The 27,836-nt window shown below is 39.3% G+C and overlaps 2 protein-coding genes across 4 annotated transcripts in view; one reads left to right on the top strand and one right to left on the bottom strand.

Annotated features, from left to right (window-relative positions):
- Positions 1-1,395: 1,395 nt before the first annotated feature.
- Positions 1,396-24,070, bottom strand: LOC139443068 (orexin receptor type 2-like). Of its 3 annotated transcripts, XM_071223998.1 has the most exons (3): positions 13,975-14,167; positions 8,807-9,065; positions 1,396-5,094 (listed from the first exon to the last, which is right to left on the bottom strand). In XM_071223998.1, the coding sequence occupies exon 3, from the start codon at positions 5,068-5,070 to the stop codon at positions 3,871-3,873; it is 1,200 nt and encodes a 399-aa protein (XP_071080099.1). In that variant the 5' UTR covers positions 5,071-5,094; positions 8,807-9,065; positions 13,975-14,167; the 3' UTR covers positions 1,396-3,870. The 3 variants fall into 3 exon arrangements, with proteins under 3 accessions (XP_071080099.1, XP_071080098.1, XP_071080097.1); XM_071223997.1 differs by lacking the exons at positions 8,807-9,065; positions 13,975-14,167 and adding an exon at positions 23,722-24,070; XM_071223996.1 differs by lacking the exon at positions 8,807-9,065.
- A 2,796-nt stretch (positions 24,071-26,866) lies between these two features.
- Positions 26,867-27,836, top strand: part of LOC139441954 (eIF-2-alpha kinase GCN2-like) — a 42,220-nt gene continuing 41,250 nt past the window's right edge. Inside the window, exon 1 of the mRNA XM_071222700.1 lies at positions 26,867-27,150. Within this exon, the coding sequence (XP_071078801.1) occupies positions 27,046-27,150 (105 nt within the window). The 5' untranslated portion in view covers positions 26,867-27,045. The remainder of the gene's footprint in view (positions 27,151-27,836) is intronic.

Below are 27,836 nucleotides of genomic sequence, written 5' to 3'. Positions count from 1 at the left end.
AAGCTTAAATATCTATCCGGTATTGACAAACACGGCCAGTAGGGGGCAGCATGGCGACATGGCGACTGGTTGGGTCACTGTTACGTCTTGTCGCTACGGAAGTGTTCAGCCAATTCAGCATCCGTGTCGGCATCCTGTTGTTGTCTGCTGGTGAGGTAACGGGCTTCCGTGTGATGTGTCACGTGTAATATACTACTTGTGATTTCCCTAAGATCGACTTATTACCCATATTAACATATCAGTTTCCTGTGACGTTGATATTAAATTATTTTTGTGATGTAAAGCTGGCATATTGCTGATAAAGACGCCTTACAAGTAATTGTTTGAAAGCTAATCTTCGAACACGTTTTATTTATTGAAACAATTGAGTGAATGAGTATCTGAACAGTACTTCGGGGTGGGGTTGGGGGGGGTGGGGGGGGGGGGGGGGGGGTGAGTGGTGATGTGAGAGGAAAATAAGGCAGACCTTAGTGGTTTCCCACTTTGGTAAAACCCACGTGCACGGGTGTGGTTCTCTGCCAGTTGATATAGACATTGATTGATTATTCAGTGACATGTTTCAACAAGCAGAGTAGTTCATTGTCTATGTCCATACCGATATACAAGGGTAAATATAATGTTGTACGCCGTGCTCAGCAATATTCCAGTCGAGTTGCCGGCTGCTTGGACAACGATTTACACGTACATATTTGTTAAGTCCCTTAACACTACCTTGGGTTTCATGAGTTTTTTAATATAATACTATTCAACATTTCATCGTTGGCACATGACGAGTCCATCGCACGTCCAATATGTGTATGAATGATATACGTTCACGGACTGAGGATATTGTGCAGCTAGCGTTACACCATCGTCACTGAAAATGAATCAATCAATAGGTTCGGTGTTGTTTTTTTCCTTCAAATATGCTATCTCGTTTCAAGAGGTTGCTAATAATAAAATCTGACAAAACAGTATTCCTCATTGTAAAAACAGTTATTGTTGACAGTTGTTTCATGGGATTGTAGTAAGTGAGAGAGTATGGTTTACGCCGCTTTTAGCATTATTCCAGAAATATACGGCGGGGGTACCAGAAATTAGCTTAACCCATTGTACCTATGTGGGGAATCGAACCCGGGTCTTCGGCGTAACAAGCGAACGCTTTAACCACTAGGCTACCCCACCGCCCCCATTGAATTGGAGGTATGGGAACAAGAAAACCGCTGGATATACGTGACCAACATAACTCGTTGGGTCCGATCGCTCACTAAATAAGTCTTCCCATGAGAGACAGTTGTTTTCTTATAGTTGTCTCGGATCACGGGGCACTCACTCCGACGGACGGCACAGAGATAACGCCCTACTCTGCGTCCTGGTGACCTCATGCTTGAAGATAAACAACACATTTCTCTTTGAACACTTTATTTCAGTCGTTAAAAACCACGACATAAACCGATAAAAAATACAAATTCTCATCCGATATTGTGATGACAATTTCTTCAGACTTATCACAGAGGTTCTCGTACAGTATCAGGTGCTACAGTTATCTCCCTTGTTTCAGCCGCGCTCGAGGCCGGTCATTTAAAACAATGGGGTTTTTGTGGAGAATACAACGAGCCCACGAAAAATCCAACGCAATGATGCGCAAGATCAGGAAACAGGACAGTTATTGTACGCTTTCAATATTTATCATAAAAATAAGATTTTCTGCGATACATAGTACCTAATAGGGCATGGTCATCCATTTCGTGCACACATGGGTGAATACCCTGAATTAATGTGCGTTCCCGAATGGTGGGTCGTATACATATTTAGTCATTACTTTCAATTTGACCATGCCTACACAAAATGTCGAGAATATACATGGTCGTCATAAGAAACAGGAACGTGATGCGACCACCCGGTGTCCCGTAATACCAGGGTGCCTTCTGTTGGTGCGATTATACTTAGTTCCAGGCCAACAAACGACCTATTTGATACGAAGTTGAAAAGTAAACATTAGTTCTTGAAAATAATTCTTCATTCTTTTGTTAGGCAGACTATCCCAAAGAAGTAATTAATATGTCGCCACCTACACTGAATATATAGACAGCTCCATCCATCACGGTGTCCCCCAACTCCCCAATTCCACCCGCCCCTCGAGGTTCTAGTAACGTCTCCAGATATCACCTTCTGTTATTCAGTTGGAATTAGCGAGTATACACTGTTATCGTCCCACTCAATAATGTGTTTGTAGCTCCCTGGAATGCTTCAATATGAAACATTACAAATGTATGGTTTGAATATTCAGTGAATAGTTAACTATCTTAACTTAACAAATCAAGGTCAAAGGTTATGTAGCTCACCTGAATCGTTGAGATTAGAAGCGTTAGCTGGATTACTAACGGTACTGAATGGTTCTGGGGTATGCATGTTTTTAACATGATCATACCTAAAGTGACACAGTGGATGTTTGCGACGTTATCAACTGACATTAACACTGTATAATCCACGTTTACACTAGGGCATGGAATTACCACGAAGACCACTATGGTATTTTCAATATAGTGGCCACTTTAAAAAAACAAACCATGTTTTAGGGCTCATCCATGCAACATATCGACGTGTACCTTGCCATGACATAACCTCACCAGAACCTTGGGACCAGGTGAGCTACAAATTTATGCGACAGTGATGGTTTATAAAGAAGGATGGAGTCAATCTATGTTATCGTGACAAGCAAGGGACCAAATCAACGATTCTGATAAAGGTGAATACAAGTATGCAAGATGAGTCTCCTAGGGATAACTTCAAAATAAATATTATTTCACGGCCGACCGAAACTAATTAATTTTTTGAAAGTCGAAATTGCCACCGCTTGTGAAACTATTAACTTATCATCAATTTGTAATAGGAGACAAACGACAATATTATACCAGAATATGGAATCTTCCCATAAATTTAAAAAGCTTTTCTAACAGAGTCCTCAAACAGAAACGTCGCATCGGCATTATTTCAGCCCAATAACGACCTGGGACAGTAGAAAATAAGGCTCTACCAAATTTTCCCTTTACACATCATTTTAAAATGTAAAAGTAAGTATAAAGATAGGTTGTTAAACCTATCCAACGAACAGGTGATTTAATTATTGCGATACAAACGTGTTTCGATTTATACAATCGACTGAAATGTCTTGAACTGGCTGTTAGGGAGTATGTGTCCATTGCTAGATCACTGAAACTAGCACACATGTATCACACGTCAAGGCCCCAATGGTAATACATTACTCGTCTCCTTTATACGAAAAGAAACATATGCCTTAGCGTAATGCATGTGAAAGTTCCACAGCTATTATTAACTGAATTACCAGTCTATATCTGTCGCTCCGGCTGAACACGTTTCTCAATATAATGATTTCCGGATAACACGGATGACGTAAACACCCGATGTCTTTCGATGGCTATATTTTGTGACAAAGGATGACGTAAACACCCGGTGTGTTCTGATTGATATATTTGCAACAAGGGATGACATAAACACCCGATGTGTTCCGATTGATATAGTTGTGACAAGGGGAGGTAACCATACAGGCCTCGAGTCTGACGGCCACGAGATACAGTTGCACAATGGACTTCAGCCCGACGCTTCAAAAAGATGTCGTTAATCTTAGTCTCCCAGGTGTATATGGCGACAGTCTCCATACACGTATAGCGGACTGTGTATTTATCCTGATCACAATGGTGAAATGGTGCGTGACTGCATTGTTCATATAACCTTGTGACATATCAATGGTTCCTCCACACTAGGTGATACGACATTCAGGACAGTGTGAACTTATGCGATAAATATGCCACATGAAAATGATGTCAAAATTAAATTGGTCCTTTCTCCACTGTTTGGCTATTGCTTGTCTCACCGTTTGCAAGTTTTAAACATTCGTTTAAACACGACTTTACATTCTTTCCTGAACTGACTATTAAGTATACTATAGATGATGGGGTTAACCGAGCTGTTAATAAAGTGGGATCTCACAAGGAAATTATACAAAACTTCCATAGCGTCAGAAGAAAAGGGGTTAAAGGCTGCTTTTGTCACTTTGAGAACGTTGGCTAAAATCCAAGGGAGGAAACTCACTACGAACGAAACTGACAGAACAAAAAAGATGCAAGTGAGACGGGTTGTCTTGAGAGATATGTGTCCCATGCCCTGATTAGGTTTGTACCCCTTGGCCTGCCGCATAGTGTCTGTCTTCTGTATGCCCACGTGGCTCTGTACATAGCCCTGAGTCTTTTTGGTCTCGTCTGACAGACTGGAGAAGGATGAACTATCACTGTTGACAAATCGATGAGTTCGCGGGTAGTCTCCCTTTGGTTTGAGTTTTTCTCCCATCTTTTTGTGCTTCCTCTGCCATAAATTGAAGCCAATTAAGCTGTAAAGTGTTATCAGACAAATAAGGCTGACGAGGAACGTTGCCGACATAGTGACGTAGAACACGATCCTCAGAGGACTATCCAGCATCTCGTCGTCCGTGGAACACTCTGTCCCATTGATTCCCGGAACCTCAGTTTCAACTGTCCTTTTCCCAAACACTATCAACGAAGGCACTGCCATGACTAACGCAATGAAGATAGCGACGCAGCAAAATATCTTTGCTCGCTTGAGAGAAAATCTTTCTGTTGGTTTGCACAGTTTGTAGTATCTGTCTAGGGCAACACAAACAAGCACCAACCCCGACGCTCCCGAAGCCCAAGTCTCAATGAACCTAAATATCTTGCACGCTGCGGGAGCATTGAACAGGTATGGAAGCAAAAGGTCTGACAGTTCGAACGACATCCCAACACAGCAGCAAAACAGGTCCATTATTGCTAGGAAGACTATAAAGAAATTGGAAGTGTTTCTCCGGAACCTGCATCTGTAGATGTAGCAGACGAAGCTGTTTCCTACTAAGCCGCATACCATGAGGACAATGACGTACACAACGACGGGCAACAGGACGAACGCCTTGTCATTGTTGAGAGTCAAAAGGTCTCTGTTGTCAGTGTAGTTCACGTCTATCTCAAGCATGTCAAGGGTCAGGTTGTCGTGTGATTCCATCTCCATCAGATCCGCCATGTTGGTAGAACGTTGCGTGATCACCTGAAAATACATTTTGCAAAGTTAGTTTAAGGTTCTGAGAGCGCTTTGTAAAACTGAAGAAAGGATGGAAATTTTGGCGAATTTGATACAAAAAATAGTTCCTACTAAGAGCGAATACAGCTTGAATAAATGTAGGAGTGCATTTTGTGATCAAAAGTTAAATAGTCGTGCTATTTTGTTGGTAACGTGAACGATATTCAAATGATGTAGTTTCAGGCTTGCAATTGATACATTTACGCTTGGAAGGTACCATAATGTATAAGATCTTTCAATGGTACACATTTTAAGTTTGCTGCAGAAGTTGAGATGCGTATCCCTTCCCAGATAGATTGATAAACAAACATAACAAAATATTATTTTTGTCTATAATGGTTGATTATCTGTTCCATTACTCGAGAGCCTCTTCGCGAATCGCATTCAAACAGGGAAGATACATGAAGCGTTGTCGTAAACTTCGTATTCGCAATGTTTTGCAGAACTTCGAAGCACCGGTATCGGAATACACGCACTAAGATATTATACGAGCATGTGTGTCAAACCGATTATACGAAACGAGTGTCAGAACTCTTGTTTTCCCCGAGTGACAGCGAGGGTAATACAGGCATTCTGACACTCGTTTCGTAAAATCAGTATGACACACATGCGAGTGTAATAATTTCTTTATTATCCATTATGTCTTAATCCTTTTGAGCTCCCTTTTAGAAAAATGCACTGATCACCACCGCTGTCCAAGAAAAGGACGAATGACGTCAAAAATATTCAGCTATGACGTCATTTCTAATGTGACGTCATTCCGACCTCATGTCACAATACGATTCGAATGACGTAAACAATACCGTCTAGATGACGAAAACAATACACTGGCGCGCAAGAAGTGATAATTGCAAAAGTCCAAATACGATTTTCAAGAACTCGGTTATTACTAACCCTATGTGTAATGAATAGGGAATCTGTTTTATTTATCAACGTTTTCCATTTGTAGACAGTAATTAGCAGTGTTTTCAGTGTAAAAAGTACTGCAAACAGCTTCAGTAGCAGAGCCATTAGTGATGTCATTTGATTGTGACGTCATGGTAACCAGTGATGTTACAATGGTCTGCAAAGCATTGTGATGTAATTTCATTGCAGCGATATCTACAGTGTAGATATCGCTTGATCTCATCCAAGCGATATCTCCTGTGGGAGCCAGTTTTGGATGCAATGTAACGCATCGGGGCGCCGTCACACATATTATCTTGGAAAGGGGTAGCCTAAAGACATGGGTTTAATTTTCCACTTTGGTACAAGGAGTGTACCAACTGTTAGTGTCCCCCGCACTGATCTAACTGTAATGCCCCTAACAGCGACTTAAACCTTACTCCTTTTCTCATCGACATTTTCGGAAACCTTTGTCTACCTGATCTGCGAGACATTGCCTGTCAATATTTTAATCCAAGTGATAAATCACACTGTCATCGCATCCAATTCAAGATTTATCGATAATCAAATATCACAATTTCATATTACCATAAATGAATTAACCATAATTAAATGCATAATATTCCCACATGTACGTGCGTGGGTGAGCGTAATGGCGGGGATGGTATTGTCCATGTCGTAGAGATAACTTGGGGAAAAGCAGCAGCTATGAGGATCAATGTCATGGTTAATAATGTGCCCCATGCTTCAAACGTACATCTGGATAATGTATTTCCCAATTAATGAAACTTTGATGAGATGATTGTATGGGATAGCATTGTCATTTATTTAACACATTACAGGACGGTACCAAAACCAAACACTGATATGAAGTAGCCCAATTTATTATGTCATTATCTGTCGATCGACGTGTTGCATGATACACTCTTATTCTAACGATCAACAATATATCTGCAATACAGAAACACCCCCGCAAACCGCTGGTTCCTGCCCATTCATCAAAGTAATTAATAAAATAGGAAGTGATATAATTGATGTCAGGTTGCCATATTTAATTCTTAAAATAAACGTTCGGTAAATTTTATTGTAGTTTGATTTAGAAATACATCAAGGGTCCCATTTCCGTAGACAAATAGTGAATAAGTGAATGTAGTTTTATGTAACAGTCAGCACTTCAAGCTGTAACACGCCTGTAGAAAACGGGAATGAACAATAAATAAAAAAGCAAGCAGAGGAGATATTTTGAAAAATGAATCTACCTGAAAATGATGGTAACATAGATTTGTCCTCAGGTTATGACAAATAATGTTCGATGACTCCTCATTTTCGAGAAAAAATGTTGTTTTGATACACTGACTCAAAAACTATTGAGTCTAAAACAAAATCCCAAAATATTTGTTCCAAGCATTTACAGGAATGGTATTTTTTACTAACTCAATAGTTCCCCACTCACTCACTCACTCATCCGACAATAATAAGTAAGCAACAAGAGGACTGGCCAGGACAATCAGAAAGGACAACATACAAAAAAGGGAATTTCAAGGCCGTGATACTTAACACTTTCAAATACACGTGCAGCTTTTTAACTGTTGAATTGCGTCACAAGGCACGACGTTCTTTCCTGTGTTTTTATCATGCATGAAGACGTTAAATGTTAAACAGGCTGCCACAAATGCAAATATCTGCTGAGACAGTCCACGAAATGAAATTAACATGCATTTTATTTGACAGAATCAGTCAAATATTCCGGCTGTACTGATTACACAAATAGCGGCCGACCATGTGTGTGTGTGTGTGTGTGTGTGTGTGTGTGTGTGTGTGTGTGTTCCCACAACACACTATTGTTGATAACATACAGTCCCACTGTAGTCCACGTTGCTGCAGTATCGCCCAGTATTCGACATTATATATCAGCAATGCCGAAACACGCTTCAAAACAGCCCAGCATATATAATATTACAAAGTTGTCTACGTCGTCCAGAAAATATGTGTTCATTATAACACTCTGAAGTCATAAAAATAATCGCAAGACGTTACACTGAGAAATATTCGTCCCGCGAATCACTGAAGGATAAACCTAAGCTGAAACAGTTTCGATGAGTGGACTACAGATTATATCTTACCCCTTGCAAGAAGGCGATCAACAATCAAAGACATGCTTGGCCAAGCACACTGTACTCGAGATCACCTAGGGTGGGTATATCTAGTTCATTCAAGTACATGGAACTGTTGTTGTCAACTAACCATTCACGATGTGGTTAATCCATTCAGTATAATATTCATTCATACTGCACTAAGTAATACTCATTCAAATCTACACGGCTAGCCACGTACATATGTGATCGAGACGGGATTTGGTTAAAGTTTGTATCAAAATGTAATGCACAACAATTCACGAAACACGTGTGTTTATTTGGACCATGTCGTATTTTGATCCTAATGGAAATTCGCGTTCACGGTGCTATAGCTAAATGAGATTTTTTTTAAATCCAATATCACAAGAGCGCGACACCACTACTGAATAATAATACTGAAACAGAGAGGTTACAAACATACACAGTTCGAGCTGTGACCTTAGTCTATCCCACGAATGAAAAACTTTGTATATCGTAATATAGACCTTCAAACATTTGAGAGAGAGAGAGAGAGAGAGATCTTACAATGTAAAAAGTAAATGACAATGGGAAAGGAGAGTGTTTCACTAATCAAAAACAAAGTAAAATCGTTTGGGCCTATTACACACCCCTGGAATTCAGCAAACTGTCATAACATGTCCAAACATCACTATACTTACAGGCGTCCGACCTGGAAAGTAGCCTCGCGTCCAGTAAGAGCAATAACAACCTCAGTGGGACGTCCCTCCCGTTTAGTGATTACTTGCGGTTGGTGTTCTGTCAAAGCTCCGAGAGTTAAGCAAGGCGCTATCTAAATACACAGCAGGTCGGGCATGGGCAGGGTGAGTGTTAATGAGCAGCCAATCGCATGACACCATCGACGGTTACACGTGGTCTGACTTCAGAATGACTCGTGCGTTGTAAGAGAACTTGTGACCACTGCAGAAAGGAACATTTGATAGTTTTTAGCTAAAGTGTCAAAACCAGATAAAAAAAATAATTCAAAACTATGAGCCTGAATATATTTTAAGAAAAAAACCTTGCAACAATGCGATTTTTGGGTCAGGCTTTTTCTTCTTCTTTTTTCAACAGTCTGAAGCGTAATTATTTTTCTCAAGAAATATCGGGGACAATTTATTTTTTTCGATAAAATCACAGACCACCACTGAACATACCTGAACAGAGATTCCATATAAATGCAGACCTCGAGCCTGATCAAGGGATAACATGTGTTTACTAAATACTGTTGTTGTTCAGTTTATCTGCAATGGTCAACGATAGCTGGGTATAACGAACTGACAGTTCATCTGCAATGGTCAACTATAGCTGGGTATAACGAACAGACAGTTCATCTGCAATGGTCAACTATAGCTGGGTATAACGAACAGACAGTTCATCTGCAATGGTCAACTATAGCTGGGTATAACGAACTGACAGTTCATCTGCAATGGTCAACTATAGCTGGGTATAACGAACTGACAGTCCATCTGCAATGGTCAACTATAGCTGGGTATAACGAACAGACAGTTCATCTGCAATGGTCAACTATAGTCGTTTATAACGAACAAACAGTTCATCTCCAAATAGTCAACTATAGCCGGGTATACCGAAGTTATTGTTTGTGTGAATAAAGTAATGTTGAATATAACGAGTGATAAGTTGGGTTTGATGCCGCTGTGAACAGTATTCCGTTTATATCACGGCGTGTCAGCTTAAAGTGATGCAGGTCTCAGACGGTTACCACGTTGGTGAAACCCAAGAGCACGGGTATGGTGCTGACAAGCCTTGAAACATAATTGGGGAGAGGTTCGAACCCACATTCATAGGTTCCTGGCGTGCCCAAGGGACGCAACTCTGCACATTGAATTGCGGCACCTTAGAGACTTGAATATAACAAACTTGCCCCGGTACTATCAAACTTTCATAAGAAGAAACTAACACTTCACACGACTTGAAAGTCAAAAGCAACACTTCTGACGTTCTGCTCGAGATGCCCATTAAGTGTTTTGGAGGTTTTGCAATATCGAACCCCTGCACGTCAACACCGTTTCAGCAATGGTTGGTTACTAAATAATAAATAAGGCCAATAAATCTGTCCATCCAAGTGCACGTTGACATGTCACCCTTCACACTCTTCAAAACGATGTTTTGATCCCGAAATTATCTCGAATATGGTCTCGAAATACGGATAACTCGACATTATTCGATGGCCCCGAGAACTTTCACTGTAATTTATCTCTGATGTCTGAATGTAGCCTATTTTGACAGTTGGCTCGTCACGCATAAGACCCGGGTTCGACTCCCAACGTGCAAACAATTGGTGAATTGCTTCTTATTGCCCGTCGTAATCTGGCTGAAATATTGCTAAAAGTGGCGTAAAACCGAACTCATTCACTACAGTAACATAAGCTACAGACGGTCGCTAAAGGTAAATAATAAGATTACGAGAACACGCTATAAGCACTAACCTCTTGGGGACTATACATTCAAGCAGTGAGCTGAAACCTAAATATGGAATGTAAGCCCAAAGTTCTTGGTTGTCGAATATGTTTTCACCAGTATTATTGTCTTTGCGAATGAGGGGACACGGGTGACCCAGTCGTCTAAGGCGTCAGTGCAGAGTTGCGTCCCTTGGGCACGCCAGAAACCTATGATTGTGGGTTCGAAACCCAACTCAATCACTCACTTTGAGAATGAACCGTTCTGTACTTATTGGGTCGGGGTTTGGTCACAATATCTTGTCAACCCATTCATAACGGGCATGTTTCCATGATCTAATTATATATACACAGAGACGCAATTAGACTGACACGAGATATGGAGATATTAAGTATCACAGTATCACGACCAAAACAACAATATCATATCACGTTTATTCATTCAGCTATAAGTGATGCAACGCTTTACTGGTAACAGTACACCAAGCCCCATATACATTCATGCTATTGTTGTATCTCTTTGATAATTACCATTTTATTGAGAACATTTTTCATTCACACTTAGAGGTCACACTGACATGGTGTGATATGGAATATACTACTCAAAACAAGTTAAAGAACATCCACAATTGGAAGGCTTCGAAATGTCCACCACCTATAACAGATTAACTGTATGTGGTGATTTGAAAAAAAATCGGGTGTTCTTAAACATCTTTTGAGTAGTGTACCTATGTAAATATAAAATATGTACAGTCATGGCTTATCGTGAGGCATTACAGAGAATTAGTAGCTAGATATATTATCGCCGCGTGAATACCCGGTATAGAATTGGCCTCCAGCAACCCATGCTTGTCCAAGAGGCGACCGAAAGAACAGGTGGTCAAGCTCGCTGACTTAGTTATACATGGCATCGTTTCCCAACTGCGTAGATTGATCCTGATGATGTCAGTCACTGGATAGTCTGGTCCAAAATCAATTATTTACAGACTGCCGACATATGGCTCGAATTATGCGGAGTGTCGCGTTAAACAACAAACAAAAGCTATATCATCACGGTTTCGCCTATCTGTGGTTTACCCCTCTGGAGACTCTGTTTTAAGAACAATCTATTTTTGTTCCCCGTATGTATCTAAGAAACTATATATGTCTTTATCACTATCGAACAATATATTCATTTTCACCATATACACATGTGTTAAATAGGCATGAAGTAAACCTGACCATAAATCTGCATTTTTTTAAAGATAAGATACTAGTTAACTTACTACTGTCAATGCCATGTAATGGTACTAACGGCAATATGGTTTGATGTATTCGCACATATTCTCACACAACTAACGGCCCGGACATCTAGTTTTCTGGGAGATGCCGGGGACTAAGAAACAGAATAGTTTTTTCGATCATTGCTTCATGGTATCATTTTTTTCATTTAAAGGACGAGTCGAACAATATTTTTTTTCTTTCAACAACATATGTTTCAGGTCATCAAGCATGTCCAGTGAACAATTATTATTATTATCTGAGGCAAAATTATTTTCCCCAGTATTTTCCAAGAATATGAACGAGTACGAGTTTGTCGACGTCTGCTTGTAAGGACATATTCCGGGTTACGACCCAGCAACTTCGTCATTGATGACCACCGACACATATAGAAGATGAAACAGCGTTCCTCCGGTTTAAGGGCGCTCATACTGTCACGTGATCATACGCACTATTTTCCTCCGGATATTGAATACAGAATTCGTACTCTTAACTCATCCTAATTCGTATGGCAACTATCAAATCTACCTCGATGTATAGGCTGCATATAATACAACCGAAGTTAAGTGGGAAATGTTTTAACGAGGTTCATTTCCAACGTTTAATTTCACTCTCCTTATTAAATAACAAACAGTGAAAGGTTTCTTGTTTTACATTTGAAACATTCAATAATTACCCAGACCCTTATTTAAGTCGCACACTAATGAGGATGATCAACCAGTAAAATAATTCACGAGGCACTGTAGCCTACGTGCACTGTTAAATATTTACAACATACTAAAATGCATATCAATTTATTAAATTTTTAAAAAAACAAATCGTTTTCGAGCTGCTGCTTCTTAATTATCATTTTTTGGTCTTCAACGAGAGAAGTACTTTTTTTTCTTTCTCCTACGCGGCTTATTCAGGTGTAATCCTAGACAGCTGATTAGTATATGAGTTTAACACACCAACCAAGGAGATGAATGAGATGATGAATGAAAACAATAGTAAGCAAAATAAATAACAGGATCAATAAGAACACTGGTGTTTCACTCACTCACTCACTCACTCACTCACTACCAGTAAAACAAACCTCATCGTTGTACACTTTCTAGCCACTTATGTATGCTAGTATGGTGGTATAACATGACAATCGGCAATGTCATCACTAATACCGACATTGTATTCTATAGTCACAGAACATGTTCACACTCATTCAGTGTTGTTTTAACAGTGGCTGAAAACACACACACCAGCATGAAACGGGGCTTACATAACTTCTCATTAAATCACAACAAAGTTTTACACAGGCAAACACAGACATTTATATGAGAGTATAAAGCTATGGAGGAATGTAATGACATATAACATATGTAATCAATAGTCTGTTGGGTAAGTGCAGAAAGAGCAGGGTTTCACTTGTGGCAGAACACGCGCACACAGCGACACACACACACACACACACACACACACACACACACACACACACACACACACACGTAAGCTTGTCGTTATATAAGTGACTATATTTGAATGACGTTACCTGATTTCACCTCACACAGTCAAATCTTTCGGATAAACGAATTTCCGGCTTAACGAGTCAATTTTAATAGTAGTAATGTCTCTTTAACTAGAAAGGCGGGTTTTCGGATAAACAGAGCCTCGACTGATCCGGTGTGTATACAATAAAATATCAACGTTCCTCATATGCTATAAGGTGTCACATATTGTCACATATATTCTCGCAGCTAAATAGATCTACATATCGGTTGAAAATATATACCCTGAAATCAACAGTGAAGCGTAAATATTAAACTAAATGTAACAATCCCGTGCAAGAATATTAGAACATATTATATTATACATTCAAATGTATAAAATCTACTAAGATAAACTTTAAAAAATGACTAAAAATTCTCTTATATGTCTTTGTTACTCTAAATTACAGCATTATCTTTTCATGTTAAATGTGTTACAATAATTCAATCAGATTCTGTCCAAAATCCGTGTCACGACCTATGACAAGTGAGACGGGTCACGCGCTTCATGGACCTAGTGTTGTATGTCCACACAACACTGGCCCTGGGGTCCGCCCTTACCCAACATTGCCCTTACACACTGGATGTGATCTTGAGGGGATATCCCTGTAGTGACATAATACTACTTACATTCTACCACAATAGAAGGTCCCTCTAACCACGACTGGGCTACGACCGGTCAGCCCGCATCCCCGCTCGTCCGTCTCGTAGGTATGTCTTGTATCCATTCATCAATGGAGAATATCAACGCATCAATTAACCGACATTCGCTCAGAGGCGCGTCTCCCTTATTCAACAGGAAACCAGGGGATTCTCTCCGTATCCTCTGTGTTGTACATCAATGTTTACAGCCCAAACACCACCGCCTTCCACCCCCGCACTGACACGCAAACAAATGGCCTGAAATACGCAGGCAAAACCACTTCAAATAAAAATAAAACCACCACGCCATTACAAGCCTGAATCCGAGTTCGGTTAAGTTAACAAGTAATCAGCGACAAATCTTTTGGCATGGAAGTAAAAACGTTGCCTCTTTCTTTGAGGAAGTGTTTCGAGGCAAGATTAACTTATCATTCGACCTCTGGGGTAAAGTAAACAAGAAGTATTTGGTAATACTAAGATATATGGCTGATTTTATCTGATATGTATTATTGGCGCACCCCTTGGCGGAATGCCAAACACCTATGTATGGCTTATATTGTGTGGTTGTGTTACAGAGGTAAGCAAAGGGACTTTATACCGACAAGCTGATGTGTGGAGTGCAGCGTTGAATTATTTATATTATGTACAGGTAAACTTAAATCCACTCGATATCAAACATACATTGTCAAAACAGGAGCTTGAAACTATAAACAAACTATCAATATTCAATTGACAAAAAAACCATAACATACACTATTGAATATTAACTGTTATTGCACATGTTGAAAGTGACTTTAAAAAATTAAGCTCCAAAGGTCCGGATTAATCAGATGCAACTGTAGAAATGCTCTCCATGTATGGCGAATATTATTGGCAAGCTGTTCGCCCGAGGAAGGATTAATCACGTAATCTTCAACCTTATATGTGTATGCCCTATTTACGTCATTATGAATGAGTGATATAAAAACGTTGTTGAGAATATGATCAGCATTCCTACATGAATGAAAAATCGCCTTCCATGAGTGATGAGTTCAGTCGCAATGTACGCTGCGTGGCTGGGATATGGGGCCTGCGTGCATGGTCGTTGTGGTGCATGTTATCTTCCTGTTGGAGACCGTCCATTTCAAAGTCTGACAGTGAGCTTGGGAATGTTTTGAAAAAATAATTTGTTCCTGAAATAATTTGACCTTAGATTTTACCACCAAATATTAATTGTTCGCTGAAAAAAAGACGTGGGAATACACACTCCTATTCAACATATAATTGTTCTGTTTCTTAAAAATATTTTCCAAAATATCGATTAGGTCCAAATTCCAAATGCAATACTGACCCTAGCCGAATTTACCATTTATAATCCTATTACTATATACCTATAAATACGATCATACTGGTCCTTTAATGTATGCTGTCCTCTGCCAAGACGAGGTTGGAATATTACCAAAAGTGGCGTAAAACCATACTCGCTCCCTTTCATACGTTGCGATATTTCATGTAGGAAATGACTTGAAGATTTTGATGTTCCTGGGCATACAACGTTCAATGCAGATTCTCGTTCCATGAAAATAAATAATTATACCAATAAATAAGATTTAAACGTGGTGAGTCATCACATGACTCCCCTCAGCCACGTATAATGTTGGAAGGTTTACCTATGCAAGAGTATTTTGTGCGACCTTCACCTTTGTCAGTCGATAAGCTCATTAAACGACGCTATAATTACATATGAATACACCTATTTCTGTTCTGACCTTACAGGTAATATACAAATCGGTAACACGCGCAAGACATAATTTTTTTTAATTTGTCTGGAACTGACAACTTTTTGAAAGGGTTTGATTGAAATTACAGAGCAGTACAAAACACGTACGTATGCATCCCGATTTCCAATTAAAATGAGTGCGAGAGAGATAATGTTGTTTAGCCCTCACAGTCAGCAATATCCGATGTGTACTGCTCAAAAGAAGTTAAGGACCACCCGATATTTCCATACAACATGACCGATTAACGATATTCAAATGGAAAATGTTTCTTCAACTTCTTTAGAGTAGTATATATCATGATGCCTTGTAAAACATCTGTGACAGGACAGTTTTACAATAGTCATTTGAAGAAATCGGGTGTCCTGTCATGGCATATTTACTATATTATCTAAAAACAGTCGGGTGTTCTTTAATGTCATTAGAGTAGTATATATCGTGACGGTGTGTTAACAAATGGGTCAAGCTGACCAGTGGTTCGCAGCATGATCAACGGTCCATGCCGTCGGATCACGGTGACACACATTCATCCAGGTCACACATTGTAACTGTCCCGTCTCTATCAGACGCTCTTACCACAAGCACGCTTTACCGGAGACCTGTTCTTCGCTGTAAACCCACGGGGAAAATAACGTTAATAGATTCCTCTGAAGTTATATAGTTAAAGGACATCATGTACACGATACTACACGTCCAATATGACTGATATGTACTCAAAAGTCGCGGAGTGTAAGAATAATCATGAAAATGATTTTCAAGGAAAATGCAGGTTCTTGAAAGAAAATACGACCTATCCCACAAGTCTCTCACACTCGCCTTGGCTGTGCTCTTGTGATTGAAGACGTGCATCAATGCACATGCTCACTCACCTGTGACGAGACAACAGGTATGAGGCAACGGGTTCGCCCCCCTTTCCATGTGTGTATCAATATGCACAGACCTGCTCGCTGCCGACATCGGGGGATTATGAATGATTATACTTTGTGAAAGTGAGCGACCCAATAGCGTGTGAATAAAGCCCTTCCCTGCTGTGTATTCAGTACGGAGATAAAGGGGTTATTTTGTGTCGGTCTAGACACCCCAGTATTCACCCTTGGTGGAATGTGAATCACAACCATTTCGTGAAGTCATGATGCTATGTTTGTTTGTTTTTCTCAAAAGGGCTGATTATTACACACTTATTAGTATTAGTATTGGTACTATTATTATTTAATAAATGACATATTTCACTAATTTGTTCATTTCATGGAGAGAATTATTTGGCCACAAACAACAGATATTATTGATTACCTTTTCCTTGTTGATTATATTTTTCGCAAAGGGCGATGATTTATATTAAATTAATTAAATGGCAACATCCCCGTTGGTATTCTGGCGTAGAACTGGTTCCTAGAAACCTATACTTCTCGTAAGAGCCGAGTTAATGGATTTGGGATTTCAGACACGGAGATTTGGTGATTTCATGCCATCGTATAACACCACGGCGTAATGAACCAGACCTGATTATTTACAGGACGCTGGACTATTGCCGAGTATGATATACAAACAAACAAATGGCAATATGTAGTGGTATTAAAGACATTATCTTGGGACTGATGGTATATCAAAGAGGAGATGACACGCGATTCCTCTGCACTTTAGGAGATAATTCATCTCCATTGAAACAATAAGTCGTAATAGGTAATTAATTACCTAAACTAATAACCTGTACCCGAACAAAAGTTTCGAAATACGGTTTGGAGATTCCGATAAAAAATGAATTAATCTTTCAGTTTTTGTGTGCTTATTTCGCATATAAGTATTGTCACCTTCAACACTCTGACATGCTTTGAGCACTGGGATCAGATTCACGATATAAAAAAAAACACACTTATACTTAGTGTTTATAAAATTGTCCACAAAGAAATTAACAGTAAAACTTGAAGGGTTCCTTTTTTTAATTGTTATTTTTTTTGGAACCAGTCTGATGAATGAGCCGTTTACCTTCCATGACAAAACGGTATGGTCTCTAAATCAACAAGCAGGTCGATGCGGATAAACATACACGTAAAAGTTCAATTATTGTTTATTTAGCCAGTGTATAGATTCGATCACTCAATAGCCTTTGCAGATGTCCACATTGTAAAAAAATAGGCCTTTAATGCACTATCGACTGTTACACACAGATTATTCACTCTAACGTTTATACCGGCCACATACATAGAGATCATTGCACGCGCATGCGTGTCAAACTGAGTTTATGAAACGAGTTTCAGAATTGTTGCATCTCCCGAGCGAGAACGTGGGTAATACACGAGTTTCGTAAACACAGATGCGAATGGAATAATTTCTTTATTACCCATTACCTTTTTTAGCCTCCCTTTGGAGTGAGTGAGTGAGTATGGTTTTACGCCGCTTTTAGCAATATTCCAGCAATATCACGGCGGGGGACAAATGCAGAATTGTCGCATGACGTCAACGACCTTACGTCACAATATGATTCGAATGACGTAAGCAATGCCGTCCACATTTAATTTTAAAGCGACTACAAATGTAATTATGAATTTGTTAATCCCAATATCAAATGTAGTACCAGATTATTTGAACGGTACTTCAGGTGGATGTATATCAGACTAATGTTGTCGAAAAGACCGAAGTGATGCAGATGGTAGACGTTTTCCACTTTGGTGAAAACCACCACTGTTCAAGTAGTCCCCATCCGTCCTGTACCCCGAAATGGAAGGGTGTGTGCACCTGCAAAACCGGCTCAGTCCGGAGTATTCCGTCCGGGTTTTCTCCGGAATTATAATGTGCGTGAGGAAAGGGAAATAACTCTCTGTGCTTCAAGAATAAGTTCTATCACTCCCCAATTTGGCTTGAGGCTTGTTCTCCCCCGTCCTTCACGTTTTCAGGTTTGTCAGGTACATGCTGAACTGGTGCCTTTTGCTATTTACAAATTTTAGAAATATATATTTTTTACGTTTCCATGGCAACAAGATGGACTTAGGTTCCAAACTCTTCTTTTTGTTACAATTTCTATGACAAGTCTCGGTTAAAAAAAGGTTAGGGTTTGTTTAGATTTAATTATGTCATTAATTCTGCATTAAGGGGCGGGGGGTATAGCCACGTTAGTGGCAAACTTTTACGTGAACAATCCCCTGACGATAACAGGAAAGGTATGGTGCTCAAAAACCCAGCATCGTGGAGGATGGGTGATTTAACCAACAAAAGAATCATATCCTGGAGGGCTCGAACTTTCTCACATCTCTGGAGCAAACTCCGGCGCCTGATACACACTAATAGGAGACTTCGAGACTGGGTGTGAGCTTCACTACTTTGGTGGAGCCCACGAACATGGTGCTGGCTGACCATGCTAACTGGTCATATTGATCTATTTTTGCCAACACATTTCTGCCTTCAAATATACAATAAAATCACTGTAAACAAAATATATCAAATCACGGGTTGTTTTGGCAATTACATGTACAAATAATATTATATCAGGCCTCAAAAGTGATGGGGTTCTGATTAACCGACCTATCCACTATTAAGGTTCTGGTTCTTGGTATTATAATAGTTGCACACGTCTTTACAGAAAAACAAACAAAACGAAGAATACCCACAAAAATATGCACAATACAAAGTATAAGTTCACAGTAATTCTCGAACATGGTTGGAAAACGTTTTTTTAAAACACCACCTTCTCTATTTTGAAGGTTTTTTAATGCCTAGATTCGACGTATATATGAAGCAAATATCACTCTGTACGTGGCGCTGTTGAGCTAGATTTTGTTAATGTACAACTATATACATATATATATATATATATATATATATATATCTGTGGGTTTGTAAAGAAATTCGCAAATAATCACACAACAGATTGTTTTACTTGTTGAATTTGTTTCAGCTTTATCTCCAGGGAGAAGTGATTACAGGTACTGATTATATTATGACGTCACTTTGTCGTGATGTATTCTGAATTCTCCCTGAAGATCCAGCTGAAACGTGTGGTTGTCTTTGAAAAGGGTACAGTAAACTACGTTTATAACGAACACGCGTATAACGAACTTATTGTTTTGTCCCGACCATGTGCTGTACATATGCTGTATATGCTTATAACGAACTACGGTTATAACGAACTGAAATTAGTGATCCCTTTGAGTTCGTTATAACCGTAGTTTACAGTACGTTATTTCAGTTTCTGTTTCTGTATATATACGGTTGTTATGTTCTTTGTATATTAAATGTCGCCAACTATTCAACATATTTTGACTTTATAGCCAAATAAATTCTAATAGAAAGGTTTTGCAATGAACGATTTTTGGATGATGAGGGCTCTTTTTGGTGGAAAACTGAACTAACTAATGTAAGTTATGGGACATGTTCAGTTAACCCACAACTGCCCTTTCTTCTTTCTTATCTTCTAAATTTATAACATGATCAAGTCAGGAGAGAAGGGGTCCGAGGTCTCATCTTTTGATCTTCATGATATGTATATTTTGTAATGTTTAATGTCCAAAGCATGCAAGTGTTGATCAAAGTAATTCTCATTCCAAGGAATATACATCTGATTATGTTCTGAATATGTTGCTCATGGCACAAAGCAGCAGGTGTTGTGGTCCAAAACACCTTGTACAGATTTTACCGGAATTGTCCTTTGGGCTAAGCATTCAGATGGATTATCATTTAAATCATATTTGTTTTACACAATTTCTTAATAAGAAATTTACGAGAAATGAATGCCTCAATATTTGTACTGAACCACATGTGGTTCCTATCATCAAACGGGGCTTACATAACTTCTAATTAAATCACAACACAAATTTACACAGGCAAACACAAAGCGACCTATCCATAAAAGTCGCTTTCAGACATTTATATGAGAGTATAAAACTAAAGAGGAATTTAATGACATATAACATATGCAATCAATAGTCTGTTGTGTAAGTGCAGAAAGAGCAGGGTTCACTTGTGGCAGAACACGCGCACACAGCGACACACACACACACACACACACACACACACACACACACACACACAAATAACAACATAACAGCAGCAAAGCCATTAGTGTCCCTACTTATGATTCTAATCAGTCGCTGGCTTGTCTTTCATACCAGCGACACCAATTGTCTCCAAATGCATCCCAACCCTGCAAATTCCCATTTGAAGCTTTGACGAATCCAGTATTTTCCCTTCAAATTATACAACCGGACAGGATGCCCCGATGGCGGGCATTGAAGAAACGGGACCCCCGGCTAAGGAAATAACTGTACACACCAGTTCTGGGCGTTCAACCTGAACTCCCCCTTCAACTCTCCACTCCTTTCATGATCAGCACACCTGGCCTAGCACGCACAAGTAGCATTGTCATCGGCTTGTCCATCTACCCACTTGCCTTATACAGAGAATCTATACCTCTCAGTGCAAAAGAACCCAACTCATACCTTGCACAGAATACAAAATTACCGCACACGTGGTCGTTTAGTAGCCATTTACACTACCTGCTGACCAGATTGTAAACCTGTTTGAAACATAATTGTGCGTGTGACAAATACACACACGTGTGACCTTTACCTTGGGTAGAATTTAACCTGGAAAATCTTCTAACCTGAACAGTGATAAGAACACCCATAATATCATACTAGCCCTCGCTATACCAGGAACATCATTTCGGGATGGCGGGCTAGTGATAATTTCTAAGTCTACGACTGAATATACGACTTGCACTAGACTCAACTCAACTCAAATTCAATTCATTACAGCTGATCGTACAATGAAATATGAAGTACAGTAAACTACGGTTATAACGAACTGACGGATATAACGAACTGACTTTTTGTCTCGACTATTTGCTGTAATTATGCTGCATATATGCTTATAACGGACTACGGTTATAACGAACTAAAAATAGTAGTCCCTTTGAGTTCGTTATAACCGTAGTTTACTGTATTGCTTAGTGTGGCAAAACGACTATGTATACGTTAGACATACGAACCTGTGGTTCTAATGCACTGCTACAAATATGAGCACTGTGTAAATACATTTACAAGTAGGCATGAGCTAAGGTAAATGCAAATTTACATAGGTGTAAATCTGCAGGAATACAAAACTACCAACAAACATATAACTATAGTTTATCGTTAAATCTCTATTTGGAGCAGTTGGCTACGGCACTGGTCAGCCCCCTTCATAGCAAGTCATATATTGTGAATGGACAATGTTTAGGATGCACTGGAAGCATAGTTAATAAAAAAGGGTCATAATTCATTGAGTGTTAACTTACAACACAACACTCTCAACAACACAATATTTGTTACTGCCGATAACTATAATCATGTGATAATGAATGGGCGGACCACAGGCACATAGAATAGTTTAAATAATCTCCTTCGGTCCATGCAATATAATACTAAAGGTTTATAGGTTGTGGTACTATATGTGATCAAAAGGGCTAGTGGGAGTGTTGTTGCTGTTAGTATTCATTTTCTATTAATAATAATAATAATTATTATTATTATTTTTATTATTATTATTATTATTATTATTATTATTGTTGTTGTTGTTGTTGTTCATTTTCTATGATATTTATTGTGGTTATTATTATTCATTTTCTACACGTGTTTGGAAGCTATCCATCCCATTGGATGTCTCAGAATCTCAGCAAATGTGCCTACTTCACTATTTCAATAGTTCTAGAAACTTAAAACTTAACATAATTGCTTACTTTTCACAACACATTCATGTTTATTGTAAAGCATTTGTTATTTCTCCAAAACCTCAATATACGAATCGTGACATATCAAATGATATGTCTGAGTAAACGGAAATGTTCTCCGTTACCATGGTTACTCTGCATATAAATGCGTTTAATTTTTAGTTTGAACCCCTAAAAGCCAACGTATTAATATTTTACAAAGTTTAAGTTATATTCCAATCACTAACTTAAGTTTGATGTCTAATACAATATTCATGACAGAGATCAAGGTCATCACAGTAGCCGCAGTCACTATTACATCTACAGCTGCCTTGTGTTTGTTTATAAACCAAGTCTTAAAATATTCAAATACCTGTAAACACATCATGTCTAATATCAAAGCAGCCCTGTCCATCCAATTTGACCTAAAGTTTGGTTACTTCAAATCACTGCCTAGACTTCAAGTTTTCCACAGGCTTTGCAGTGGCCCAGCCATTTCCTTTCGTCGAACAAGGAATAAACAATAATATCCTGCAGCCTTTCATTTTGTGGATACGCTTTTTGTATGTGTGCGAACACCTACACATACGTCAACAACATCCCGATAATTTTAATTTGGCGAGGAGTGGAGATGATGTTTACTAGTAAACAATAATAAACACGCAGTGCCTAACACATAGATTCGCCCCATTCAACTGTCGGTAGATAAACCTACGCACGGGGAGATAAAGCAAAATCGTCGGATATATTTATACCGGGAGTGTAACCCTGCAATAAAACATCTGCTTACTTCCACATAATACGGAAAATGTCAGTGTGTGTATTTGCTAATTAATTGTCATACTCGAATTACATCTGAAGTTCATGCTAAAAGTCACGTGATATAGACAATGGGCTGAACTAGCCAGTCCCACCACTGCACATTTAAATGACCTGACCCCTCGAACGCGATGTGGTTTTACGCTTGGCTGACCGCGCTGGTCGGGAACTGCTTCTCAATGACAAGACACACATTACGACATTCACCAACGCTTGCTGCTTGACAAAGGCCGTATGCGTTGGACATGTCTGGTGTTTAACAAACCAGCCATTTACTGTTATTAATGAGCAGCAACAGAATGCAACACATGTACACGATGTAGTGATATACCAGCCTGTCGCATATCTCAAGGGTGTTGTTCTTTTAGATATCTTAGACGCTAGGTCATAGAGGGTCACGCGGACTAGCTATGTCAGAGTCAAATATAGATTATATACTGAGGAATACGCATACACACACACATATACAATACTATATACCTTATGTGACGTTCCGTGGCCAGATTTCACATGGCCGGTCCTCTGTCAAGCTGACGTTTTCCGCAACCAGTCTGGGAGAGAATTTTCTTTGTGGGACTGTCAAACGCTGCTCGTAGAGCCTGATTTCCTAGCCTGGATCGGCAGTATGGACTGAGGCAAGCTTGGGGGGTTAGGCTTCTTCAAGTTAACTTATAGGAGACTTGCTCGACCATGGTTGGTCTTCTCCTGACAAAGTGACCGATTGTGATCAAGTCTGGCGAGTGAATACTGGTGGTAAACTTTTCTGTGACACGGTAAAGTAACCAGCGGTAAACCGCTGAGCTATGCTCTGGTTCTCGTTCACAGGGCTTTATGCGCCCCCGCCTCAACTTTTCTAGGACTTTCAACCTAAGTAAGTAGACAAATAGAGACGCGAAAGCATCGCTGCACTATACGCAGGGGAGATAACCGGTACGGTCACCGCATCAATTGTTTCCCAAATCGAGTGAGGTTATTCCATCTGCGCTACGATGACCAAGGATTTTTGTTGTTCGGGGAACGATTTATCTAAAGCTGACAAAACTACTTGGTTTTGTCTTTTCTTGTTTTATTTCGTTCTTAAACTTAGCATGAACCCGTCTCACAATTCCATCGGAAAAATGAATGAAATGCAATTTCCCCCCAACCTTTTGTGAGTTTAAAGATAAAAGAACTTCACGTCAAGATGTAGACTTGGTTGAATATAGCTATTTTTCAGTCCAGTACATGTCATGAGGATTTCAGATCCACGCACCACACATGATACTGGTTCTCGTCATCACAAGACATACAATAGGGAATTAGGTGTGTGTGTGTTTGTGTGTGTGCGTGCGTGCGTGTGCGTTCGTGCGTGTGTATGTGTGAAAGAGTGAGGGGGGATGGGGTGAGTGTGGGTGGGTGCGTGAGTGAGTCTCTATATAAGTGTGTGTGTGTGGGGGGGGGGGGGGGGTATGAGTGTGGCTGCGTGAGTCTCTATATAAGTGTGGGGGGTGGGGGGGGGTATGAGTGGGGGTGAGTGAGTGAGTCTGTGTGGCGGAGTAGGCTCAGTAGGGAGTCTTCATTGCTATGATGTAACATCATGAATCAACAAATGTAAATCGTGAAAATATACGTGTAAAACCGAATAAATATCTAGAAATCTATTCACAACTGATGAATCCACAAAACTATGTCTGACACTGCATATATATCTTCTGCACATCTTTTCTCGGCTAAATATCGTCCATTAATATGAGTCTAAGACTTGATAAATATCATCTACACATCTAGTCTCGACTAAATATGCGTCCATAAATAGAAGACTGGTTATATATCTTCTACACATCTTGTCTCGACTGAAGATGCGTCCAGAAATAGAAGACTGGATTAATATCATCTACACATCTAGTCTCGACTGAAGATGCGTCCATAAATCTAAGGCTGGATAAATACCATCTACACATCTAGTCTCGTCCATATATGCGTCCATAAATAGAAGACTCGATTAAAATCTTCTACATATCTTGTCTCGACTGAAGATGCGTCCAAAAAACTAAGGCTGCATAAATATCTTCTACACACCTTGTCTCGACTGAAGATGCGTCCAGAAATCTAAGGCTGCATAAATATCTTCTACACATCTAGTCTCGACTGAATAAGCGCCCATAACTATAAGACTGGATATCAAATATCTTCTACACATCTTGTCTCGAGTGAAGATGCGTCCAAAACTCTAAGACTGGATAAATATCATCTACACACCTAGTCTCGACTGAACATGCGCCCATAAATCTAAGGCTGGATAAATATCTTCTAGACATCTAGTCTCGACTGGGGAGTCCACGAATGTAATCGAAGGCTGGATACATAGATCACTAGTTCACAACTGTTTGATCGTCTTTATTTACGTGCATTTTACATTCGTAATTGTTAATTAAGTATACAGTGCAAGAATGTAAAATACTAGTATATGCTTCATCTGCATTCTTCTGGAAACTCCCACACCATACATTTCATAAATTTCTTAAAATTATAATAAGTGCAACACAACGATCATGTAAATAACTGTGTGCCAATAAAATCAGAAGTTATAGTTATATTTACATTTATAGTCATAGTTATATTTCAAATATAAATAACAAACAAAAACGACGCTTTCTCATTTGCTGAGATTATTTATTGACATAAAGTGGTGAGTGATGAAAATCTGTTACCTTAAAACTGACATAAGACACTGTTTTAGGCGTATTATATTGCAGTGTCTATACTATCAGACACCATAAATATGACATCAAATTAATAAGAGCCAACCACTTGAACATGCAAAAATGTCACGTTCCTAGTCTCAACATTTGAGACATATCTATACATGTATCTAGTCGCGACTGAAAAGGAGTCCACAAAACTTAGTCTGAGACTGAATAAACTACCCCACGGTTATAACGAACTCAAAGGGACTAGTAATTTTAGTTCGTTATAACCGTAATTCGTTATAAGCATATATACAGCATAACTACAGCATATAGTCGGGACTAAAAAGTTAGTTCGTTACATCCGTTAGTTCGTTATAAGCGTGTTCGTTATAACCGTAGTTTACTGTATGTACAAATATACAGTCACGACTGAAAAGGCGTCCACACCACGATGTCTAACATTGGTTGAATATCTACTGAAAAAGCGTCTACACATCTAGCCAAACTGGGAATAAAGAGTCTAATATAGATTTAAGCGTCCACGTGTCCATAAGCTTATTCTGAACAGATCTATTCTACTAGTCCTAGGCTTACTATGTAAGTGTCCACGTGTCCTTTAGTCTAGACTGAGTAAGTGTCCACATGATATCTATACTGGCCAAGAATGGTCACTGCCTTGCCTGAATTTAAGTTGGTCCCCTAATTTCAAAGATCTGTACAAAATGCTGAAAACAGGAACATTCCGACACCATCGTTCTATGCATGGAAGTGAGACTACGAATCCCTGTTCTGTGCTGAGATCTGAATTTGAGAATAACGTACGAACTACGAAGTTTATAGCCATTTGCGAAGTTTGGAGTTCGAGCATGGAGTGTGAAAGCTGGTTATAAGCATTTACGTCCAATCGTTGTTATGCATATTTTTTCTGCGTTGCTACCGGAAGTCGTAGCAGCGCCACCTATAAACTCTGAAAGTTTTGATGTTGGTGCTCGTAATATGTAAACGTGGCTCTTATTTTCATATTTTACAAAACTGTTGAGTGGCAATTTTCAGAATCTAAGCTATGACACTTAAGAAAAGAAAACGTGAAAGAAAGGAGCTGTTGTGAGGGCTCGTTCGGTGTCAGGCGGCGACGATGGCTAGCCAATCCCTGTCAGAAAGACAGGAGGATGAAATCCAGGCACTTTTGTCGATTTTTATGGATGATGCCAGTGATCTAAGAGAACAGGATGCGTGGAAGGTACTCAAACTTGTGTATATTCTACAATTCAGTATTCCCCATTGCCATAACATGTCATTACATCAACCTACCTGATAATAAAAGTTTGATAGCCAAAGTAAATAATGAGTGTTAACTGCGTCCATCGGTTCTCAGTTCACTGTCAGTCAGGCATAGGCAATGGTACCGTAACTGCCATTCATCGAACACGGCCTTGTCACCATCACAGTAGAGTCAAGCTGCACTGATCTCACCAACTTTGTCATGTTTCTTTAGTCTTTAATACCCTAAAGAGAAAATCGAGCTTATTAATTTCTTTGATCATGTTGATTTTGCTGTTGATAAATGAAAATATTTTGTCCACACTTAATAATTATGAACAATGTTAGTATGTTCAACAGAAACATTATGTAGAGAAAGTGTTAGGTAACCTGGCAAGACTTCAACTTCACGCAGCATGCACAGGCTGTCTTAAGCGAAAAACCAGATACACATCATCTTACATTCTAAATGGGCTGGTATGATTCATATGGTGTGCACAATCAAATAAAGAAGCAATTATGGTCAGGTTCCACTTGTTCCCCACCTCCTGCAATGCAAATGTAGATGTATATAGAAGTTATGATATTCACTTTGCTCACTGAGCTGAAATAGTTTTTAAGGTCAGAAATTTCCATGACAGTCCTAGTTTGCACTTAACATTGCTT

The sequence above is a fragment of the Haliotis cracherodii genome, unplaced genomic scaffold, assembly GCF_022045235.1.
Source record: "Haliotis cracherodii isolate W230 unplaced genomic scaffold, xgHalCrac1.p SCAF_5, whole genome shotgun sequence".
Classification (NCBI taxonomy): domain Eukaryota; kingdom Metazoa; phylum Mollusca; class Gastropoda; order Lepetellida; family Haliotidae; genus Haliotis; species Haliotis cracherodii.
Note: the sequence above shows the minus strand (reverse complement) of the source record. Positions and strands in the feature narration are given on the sequence as shown.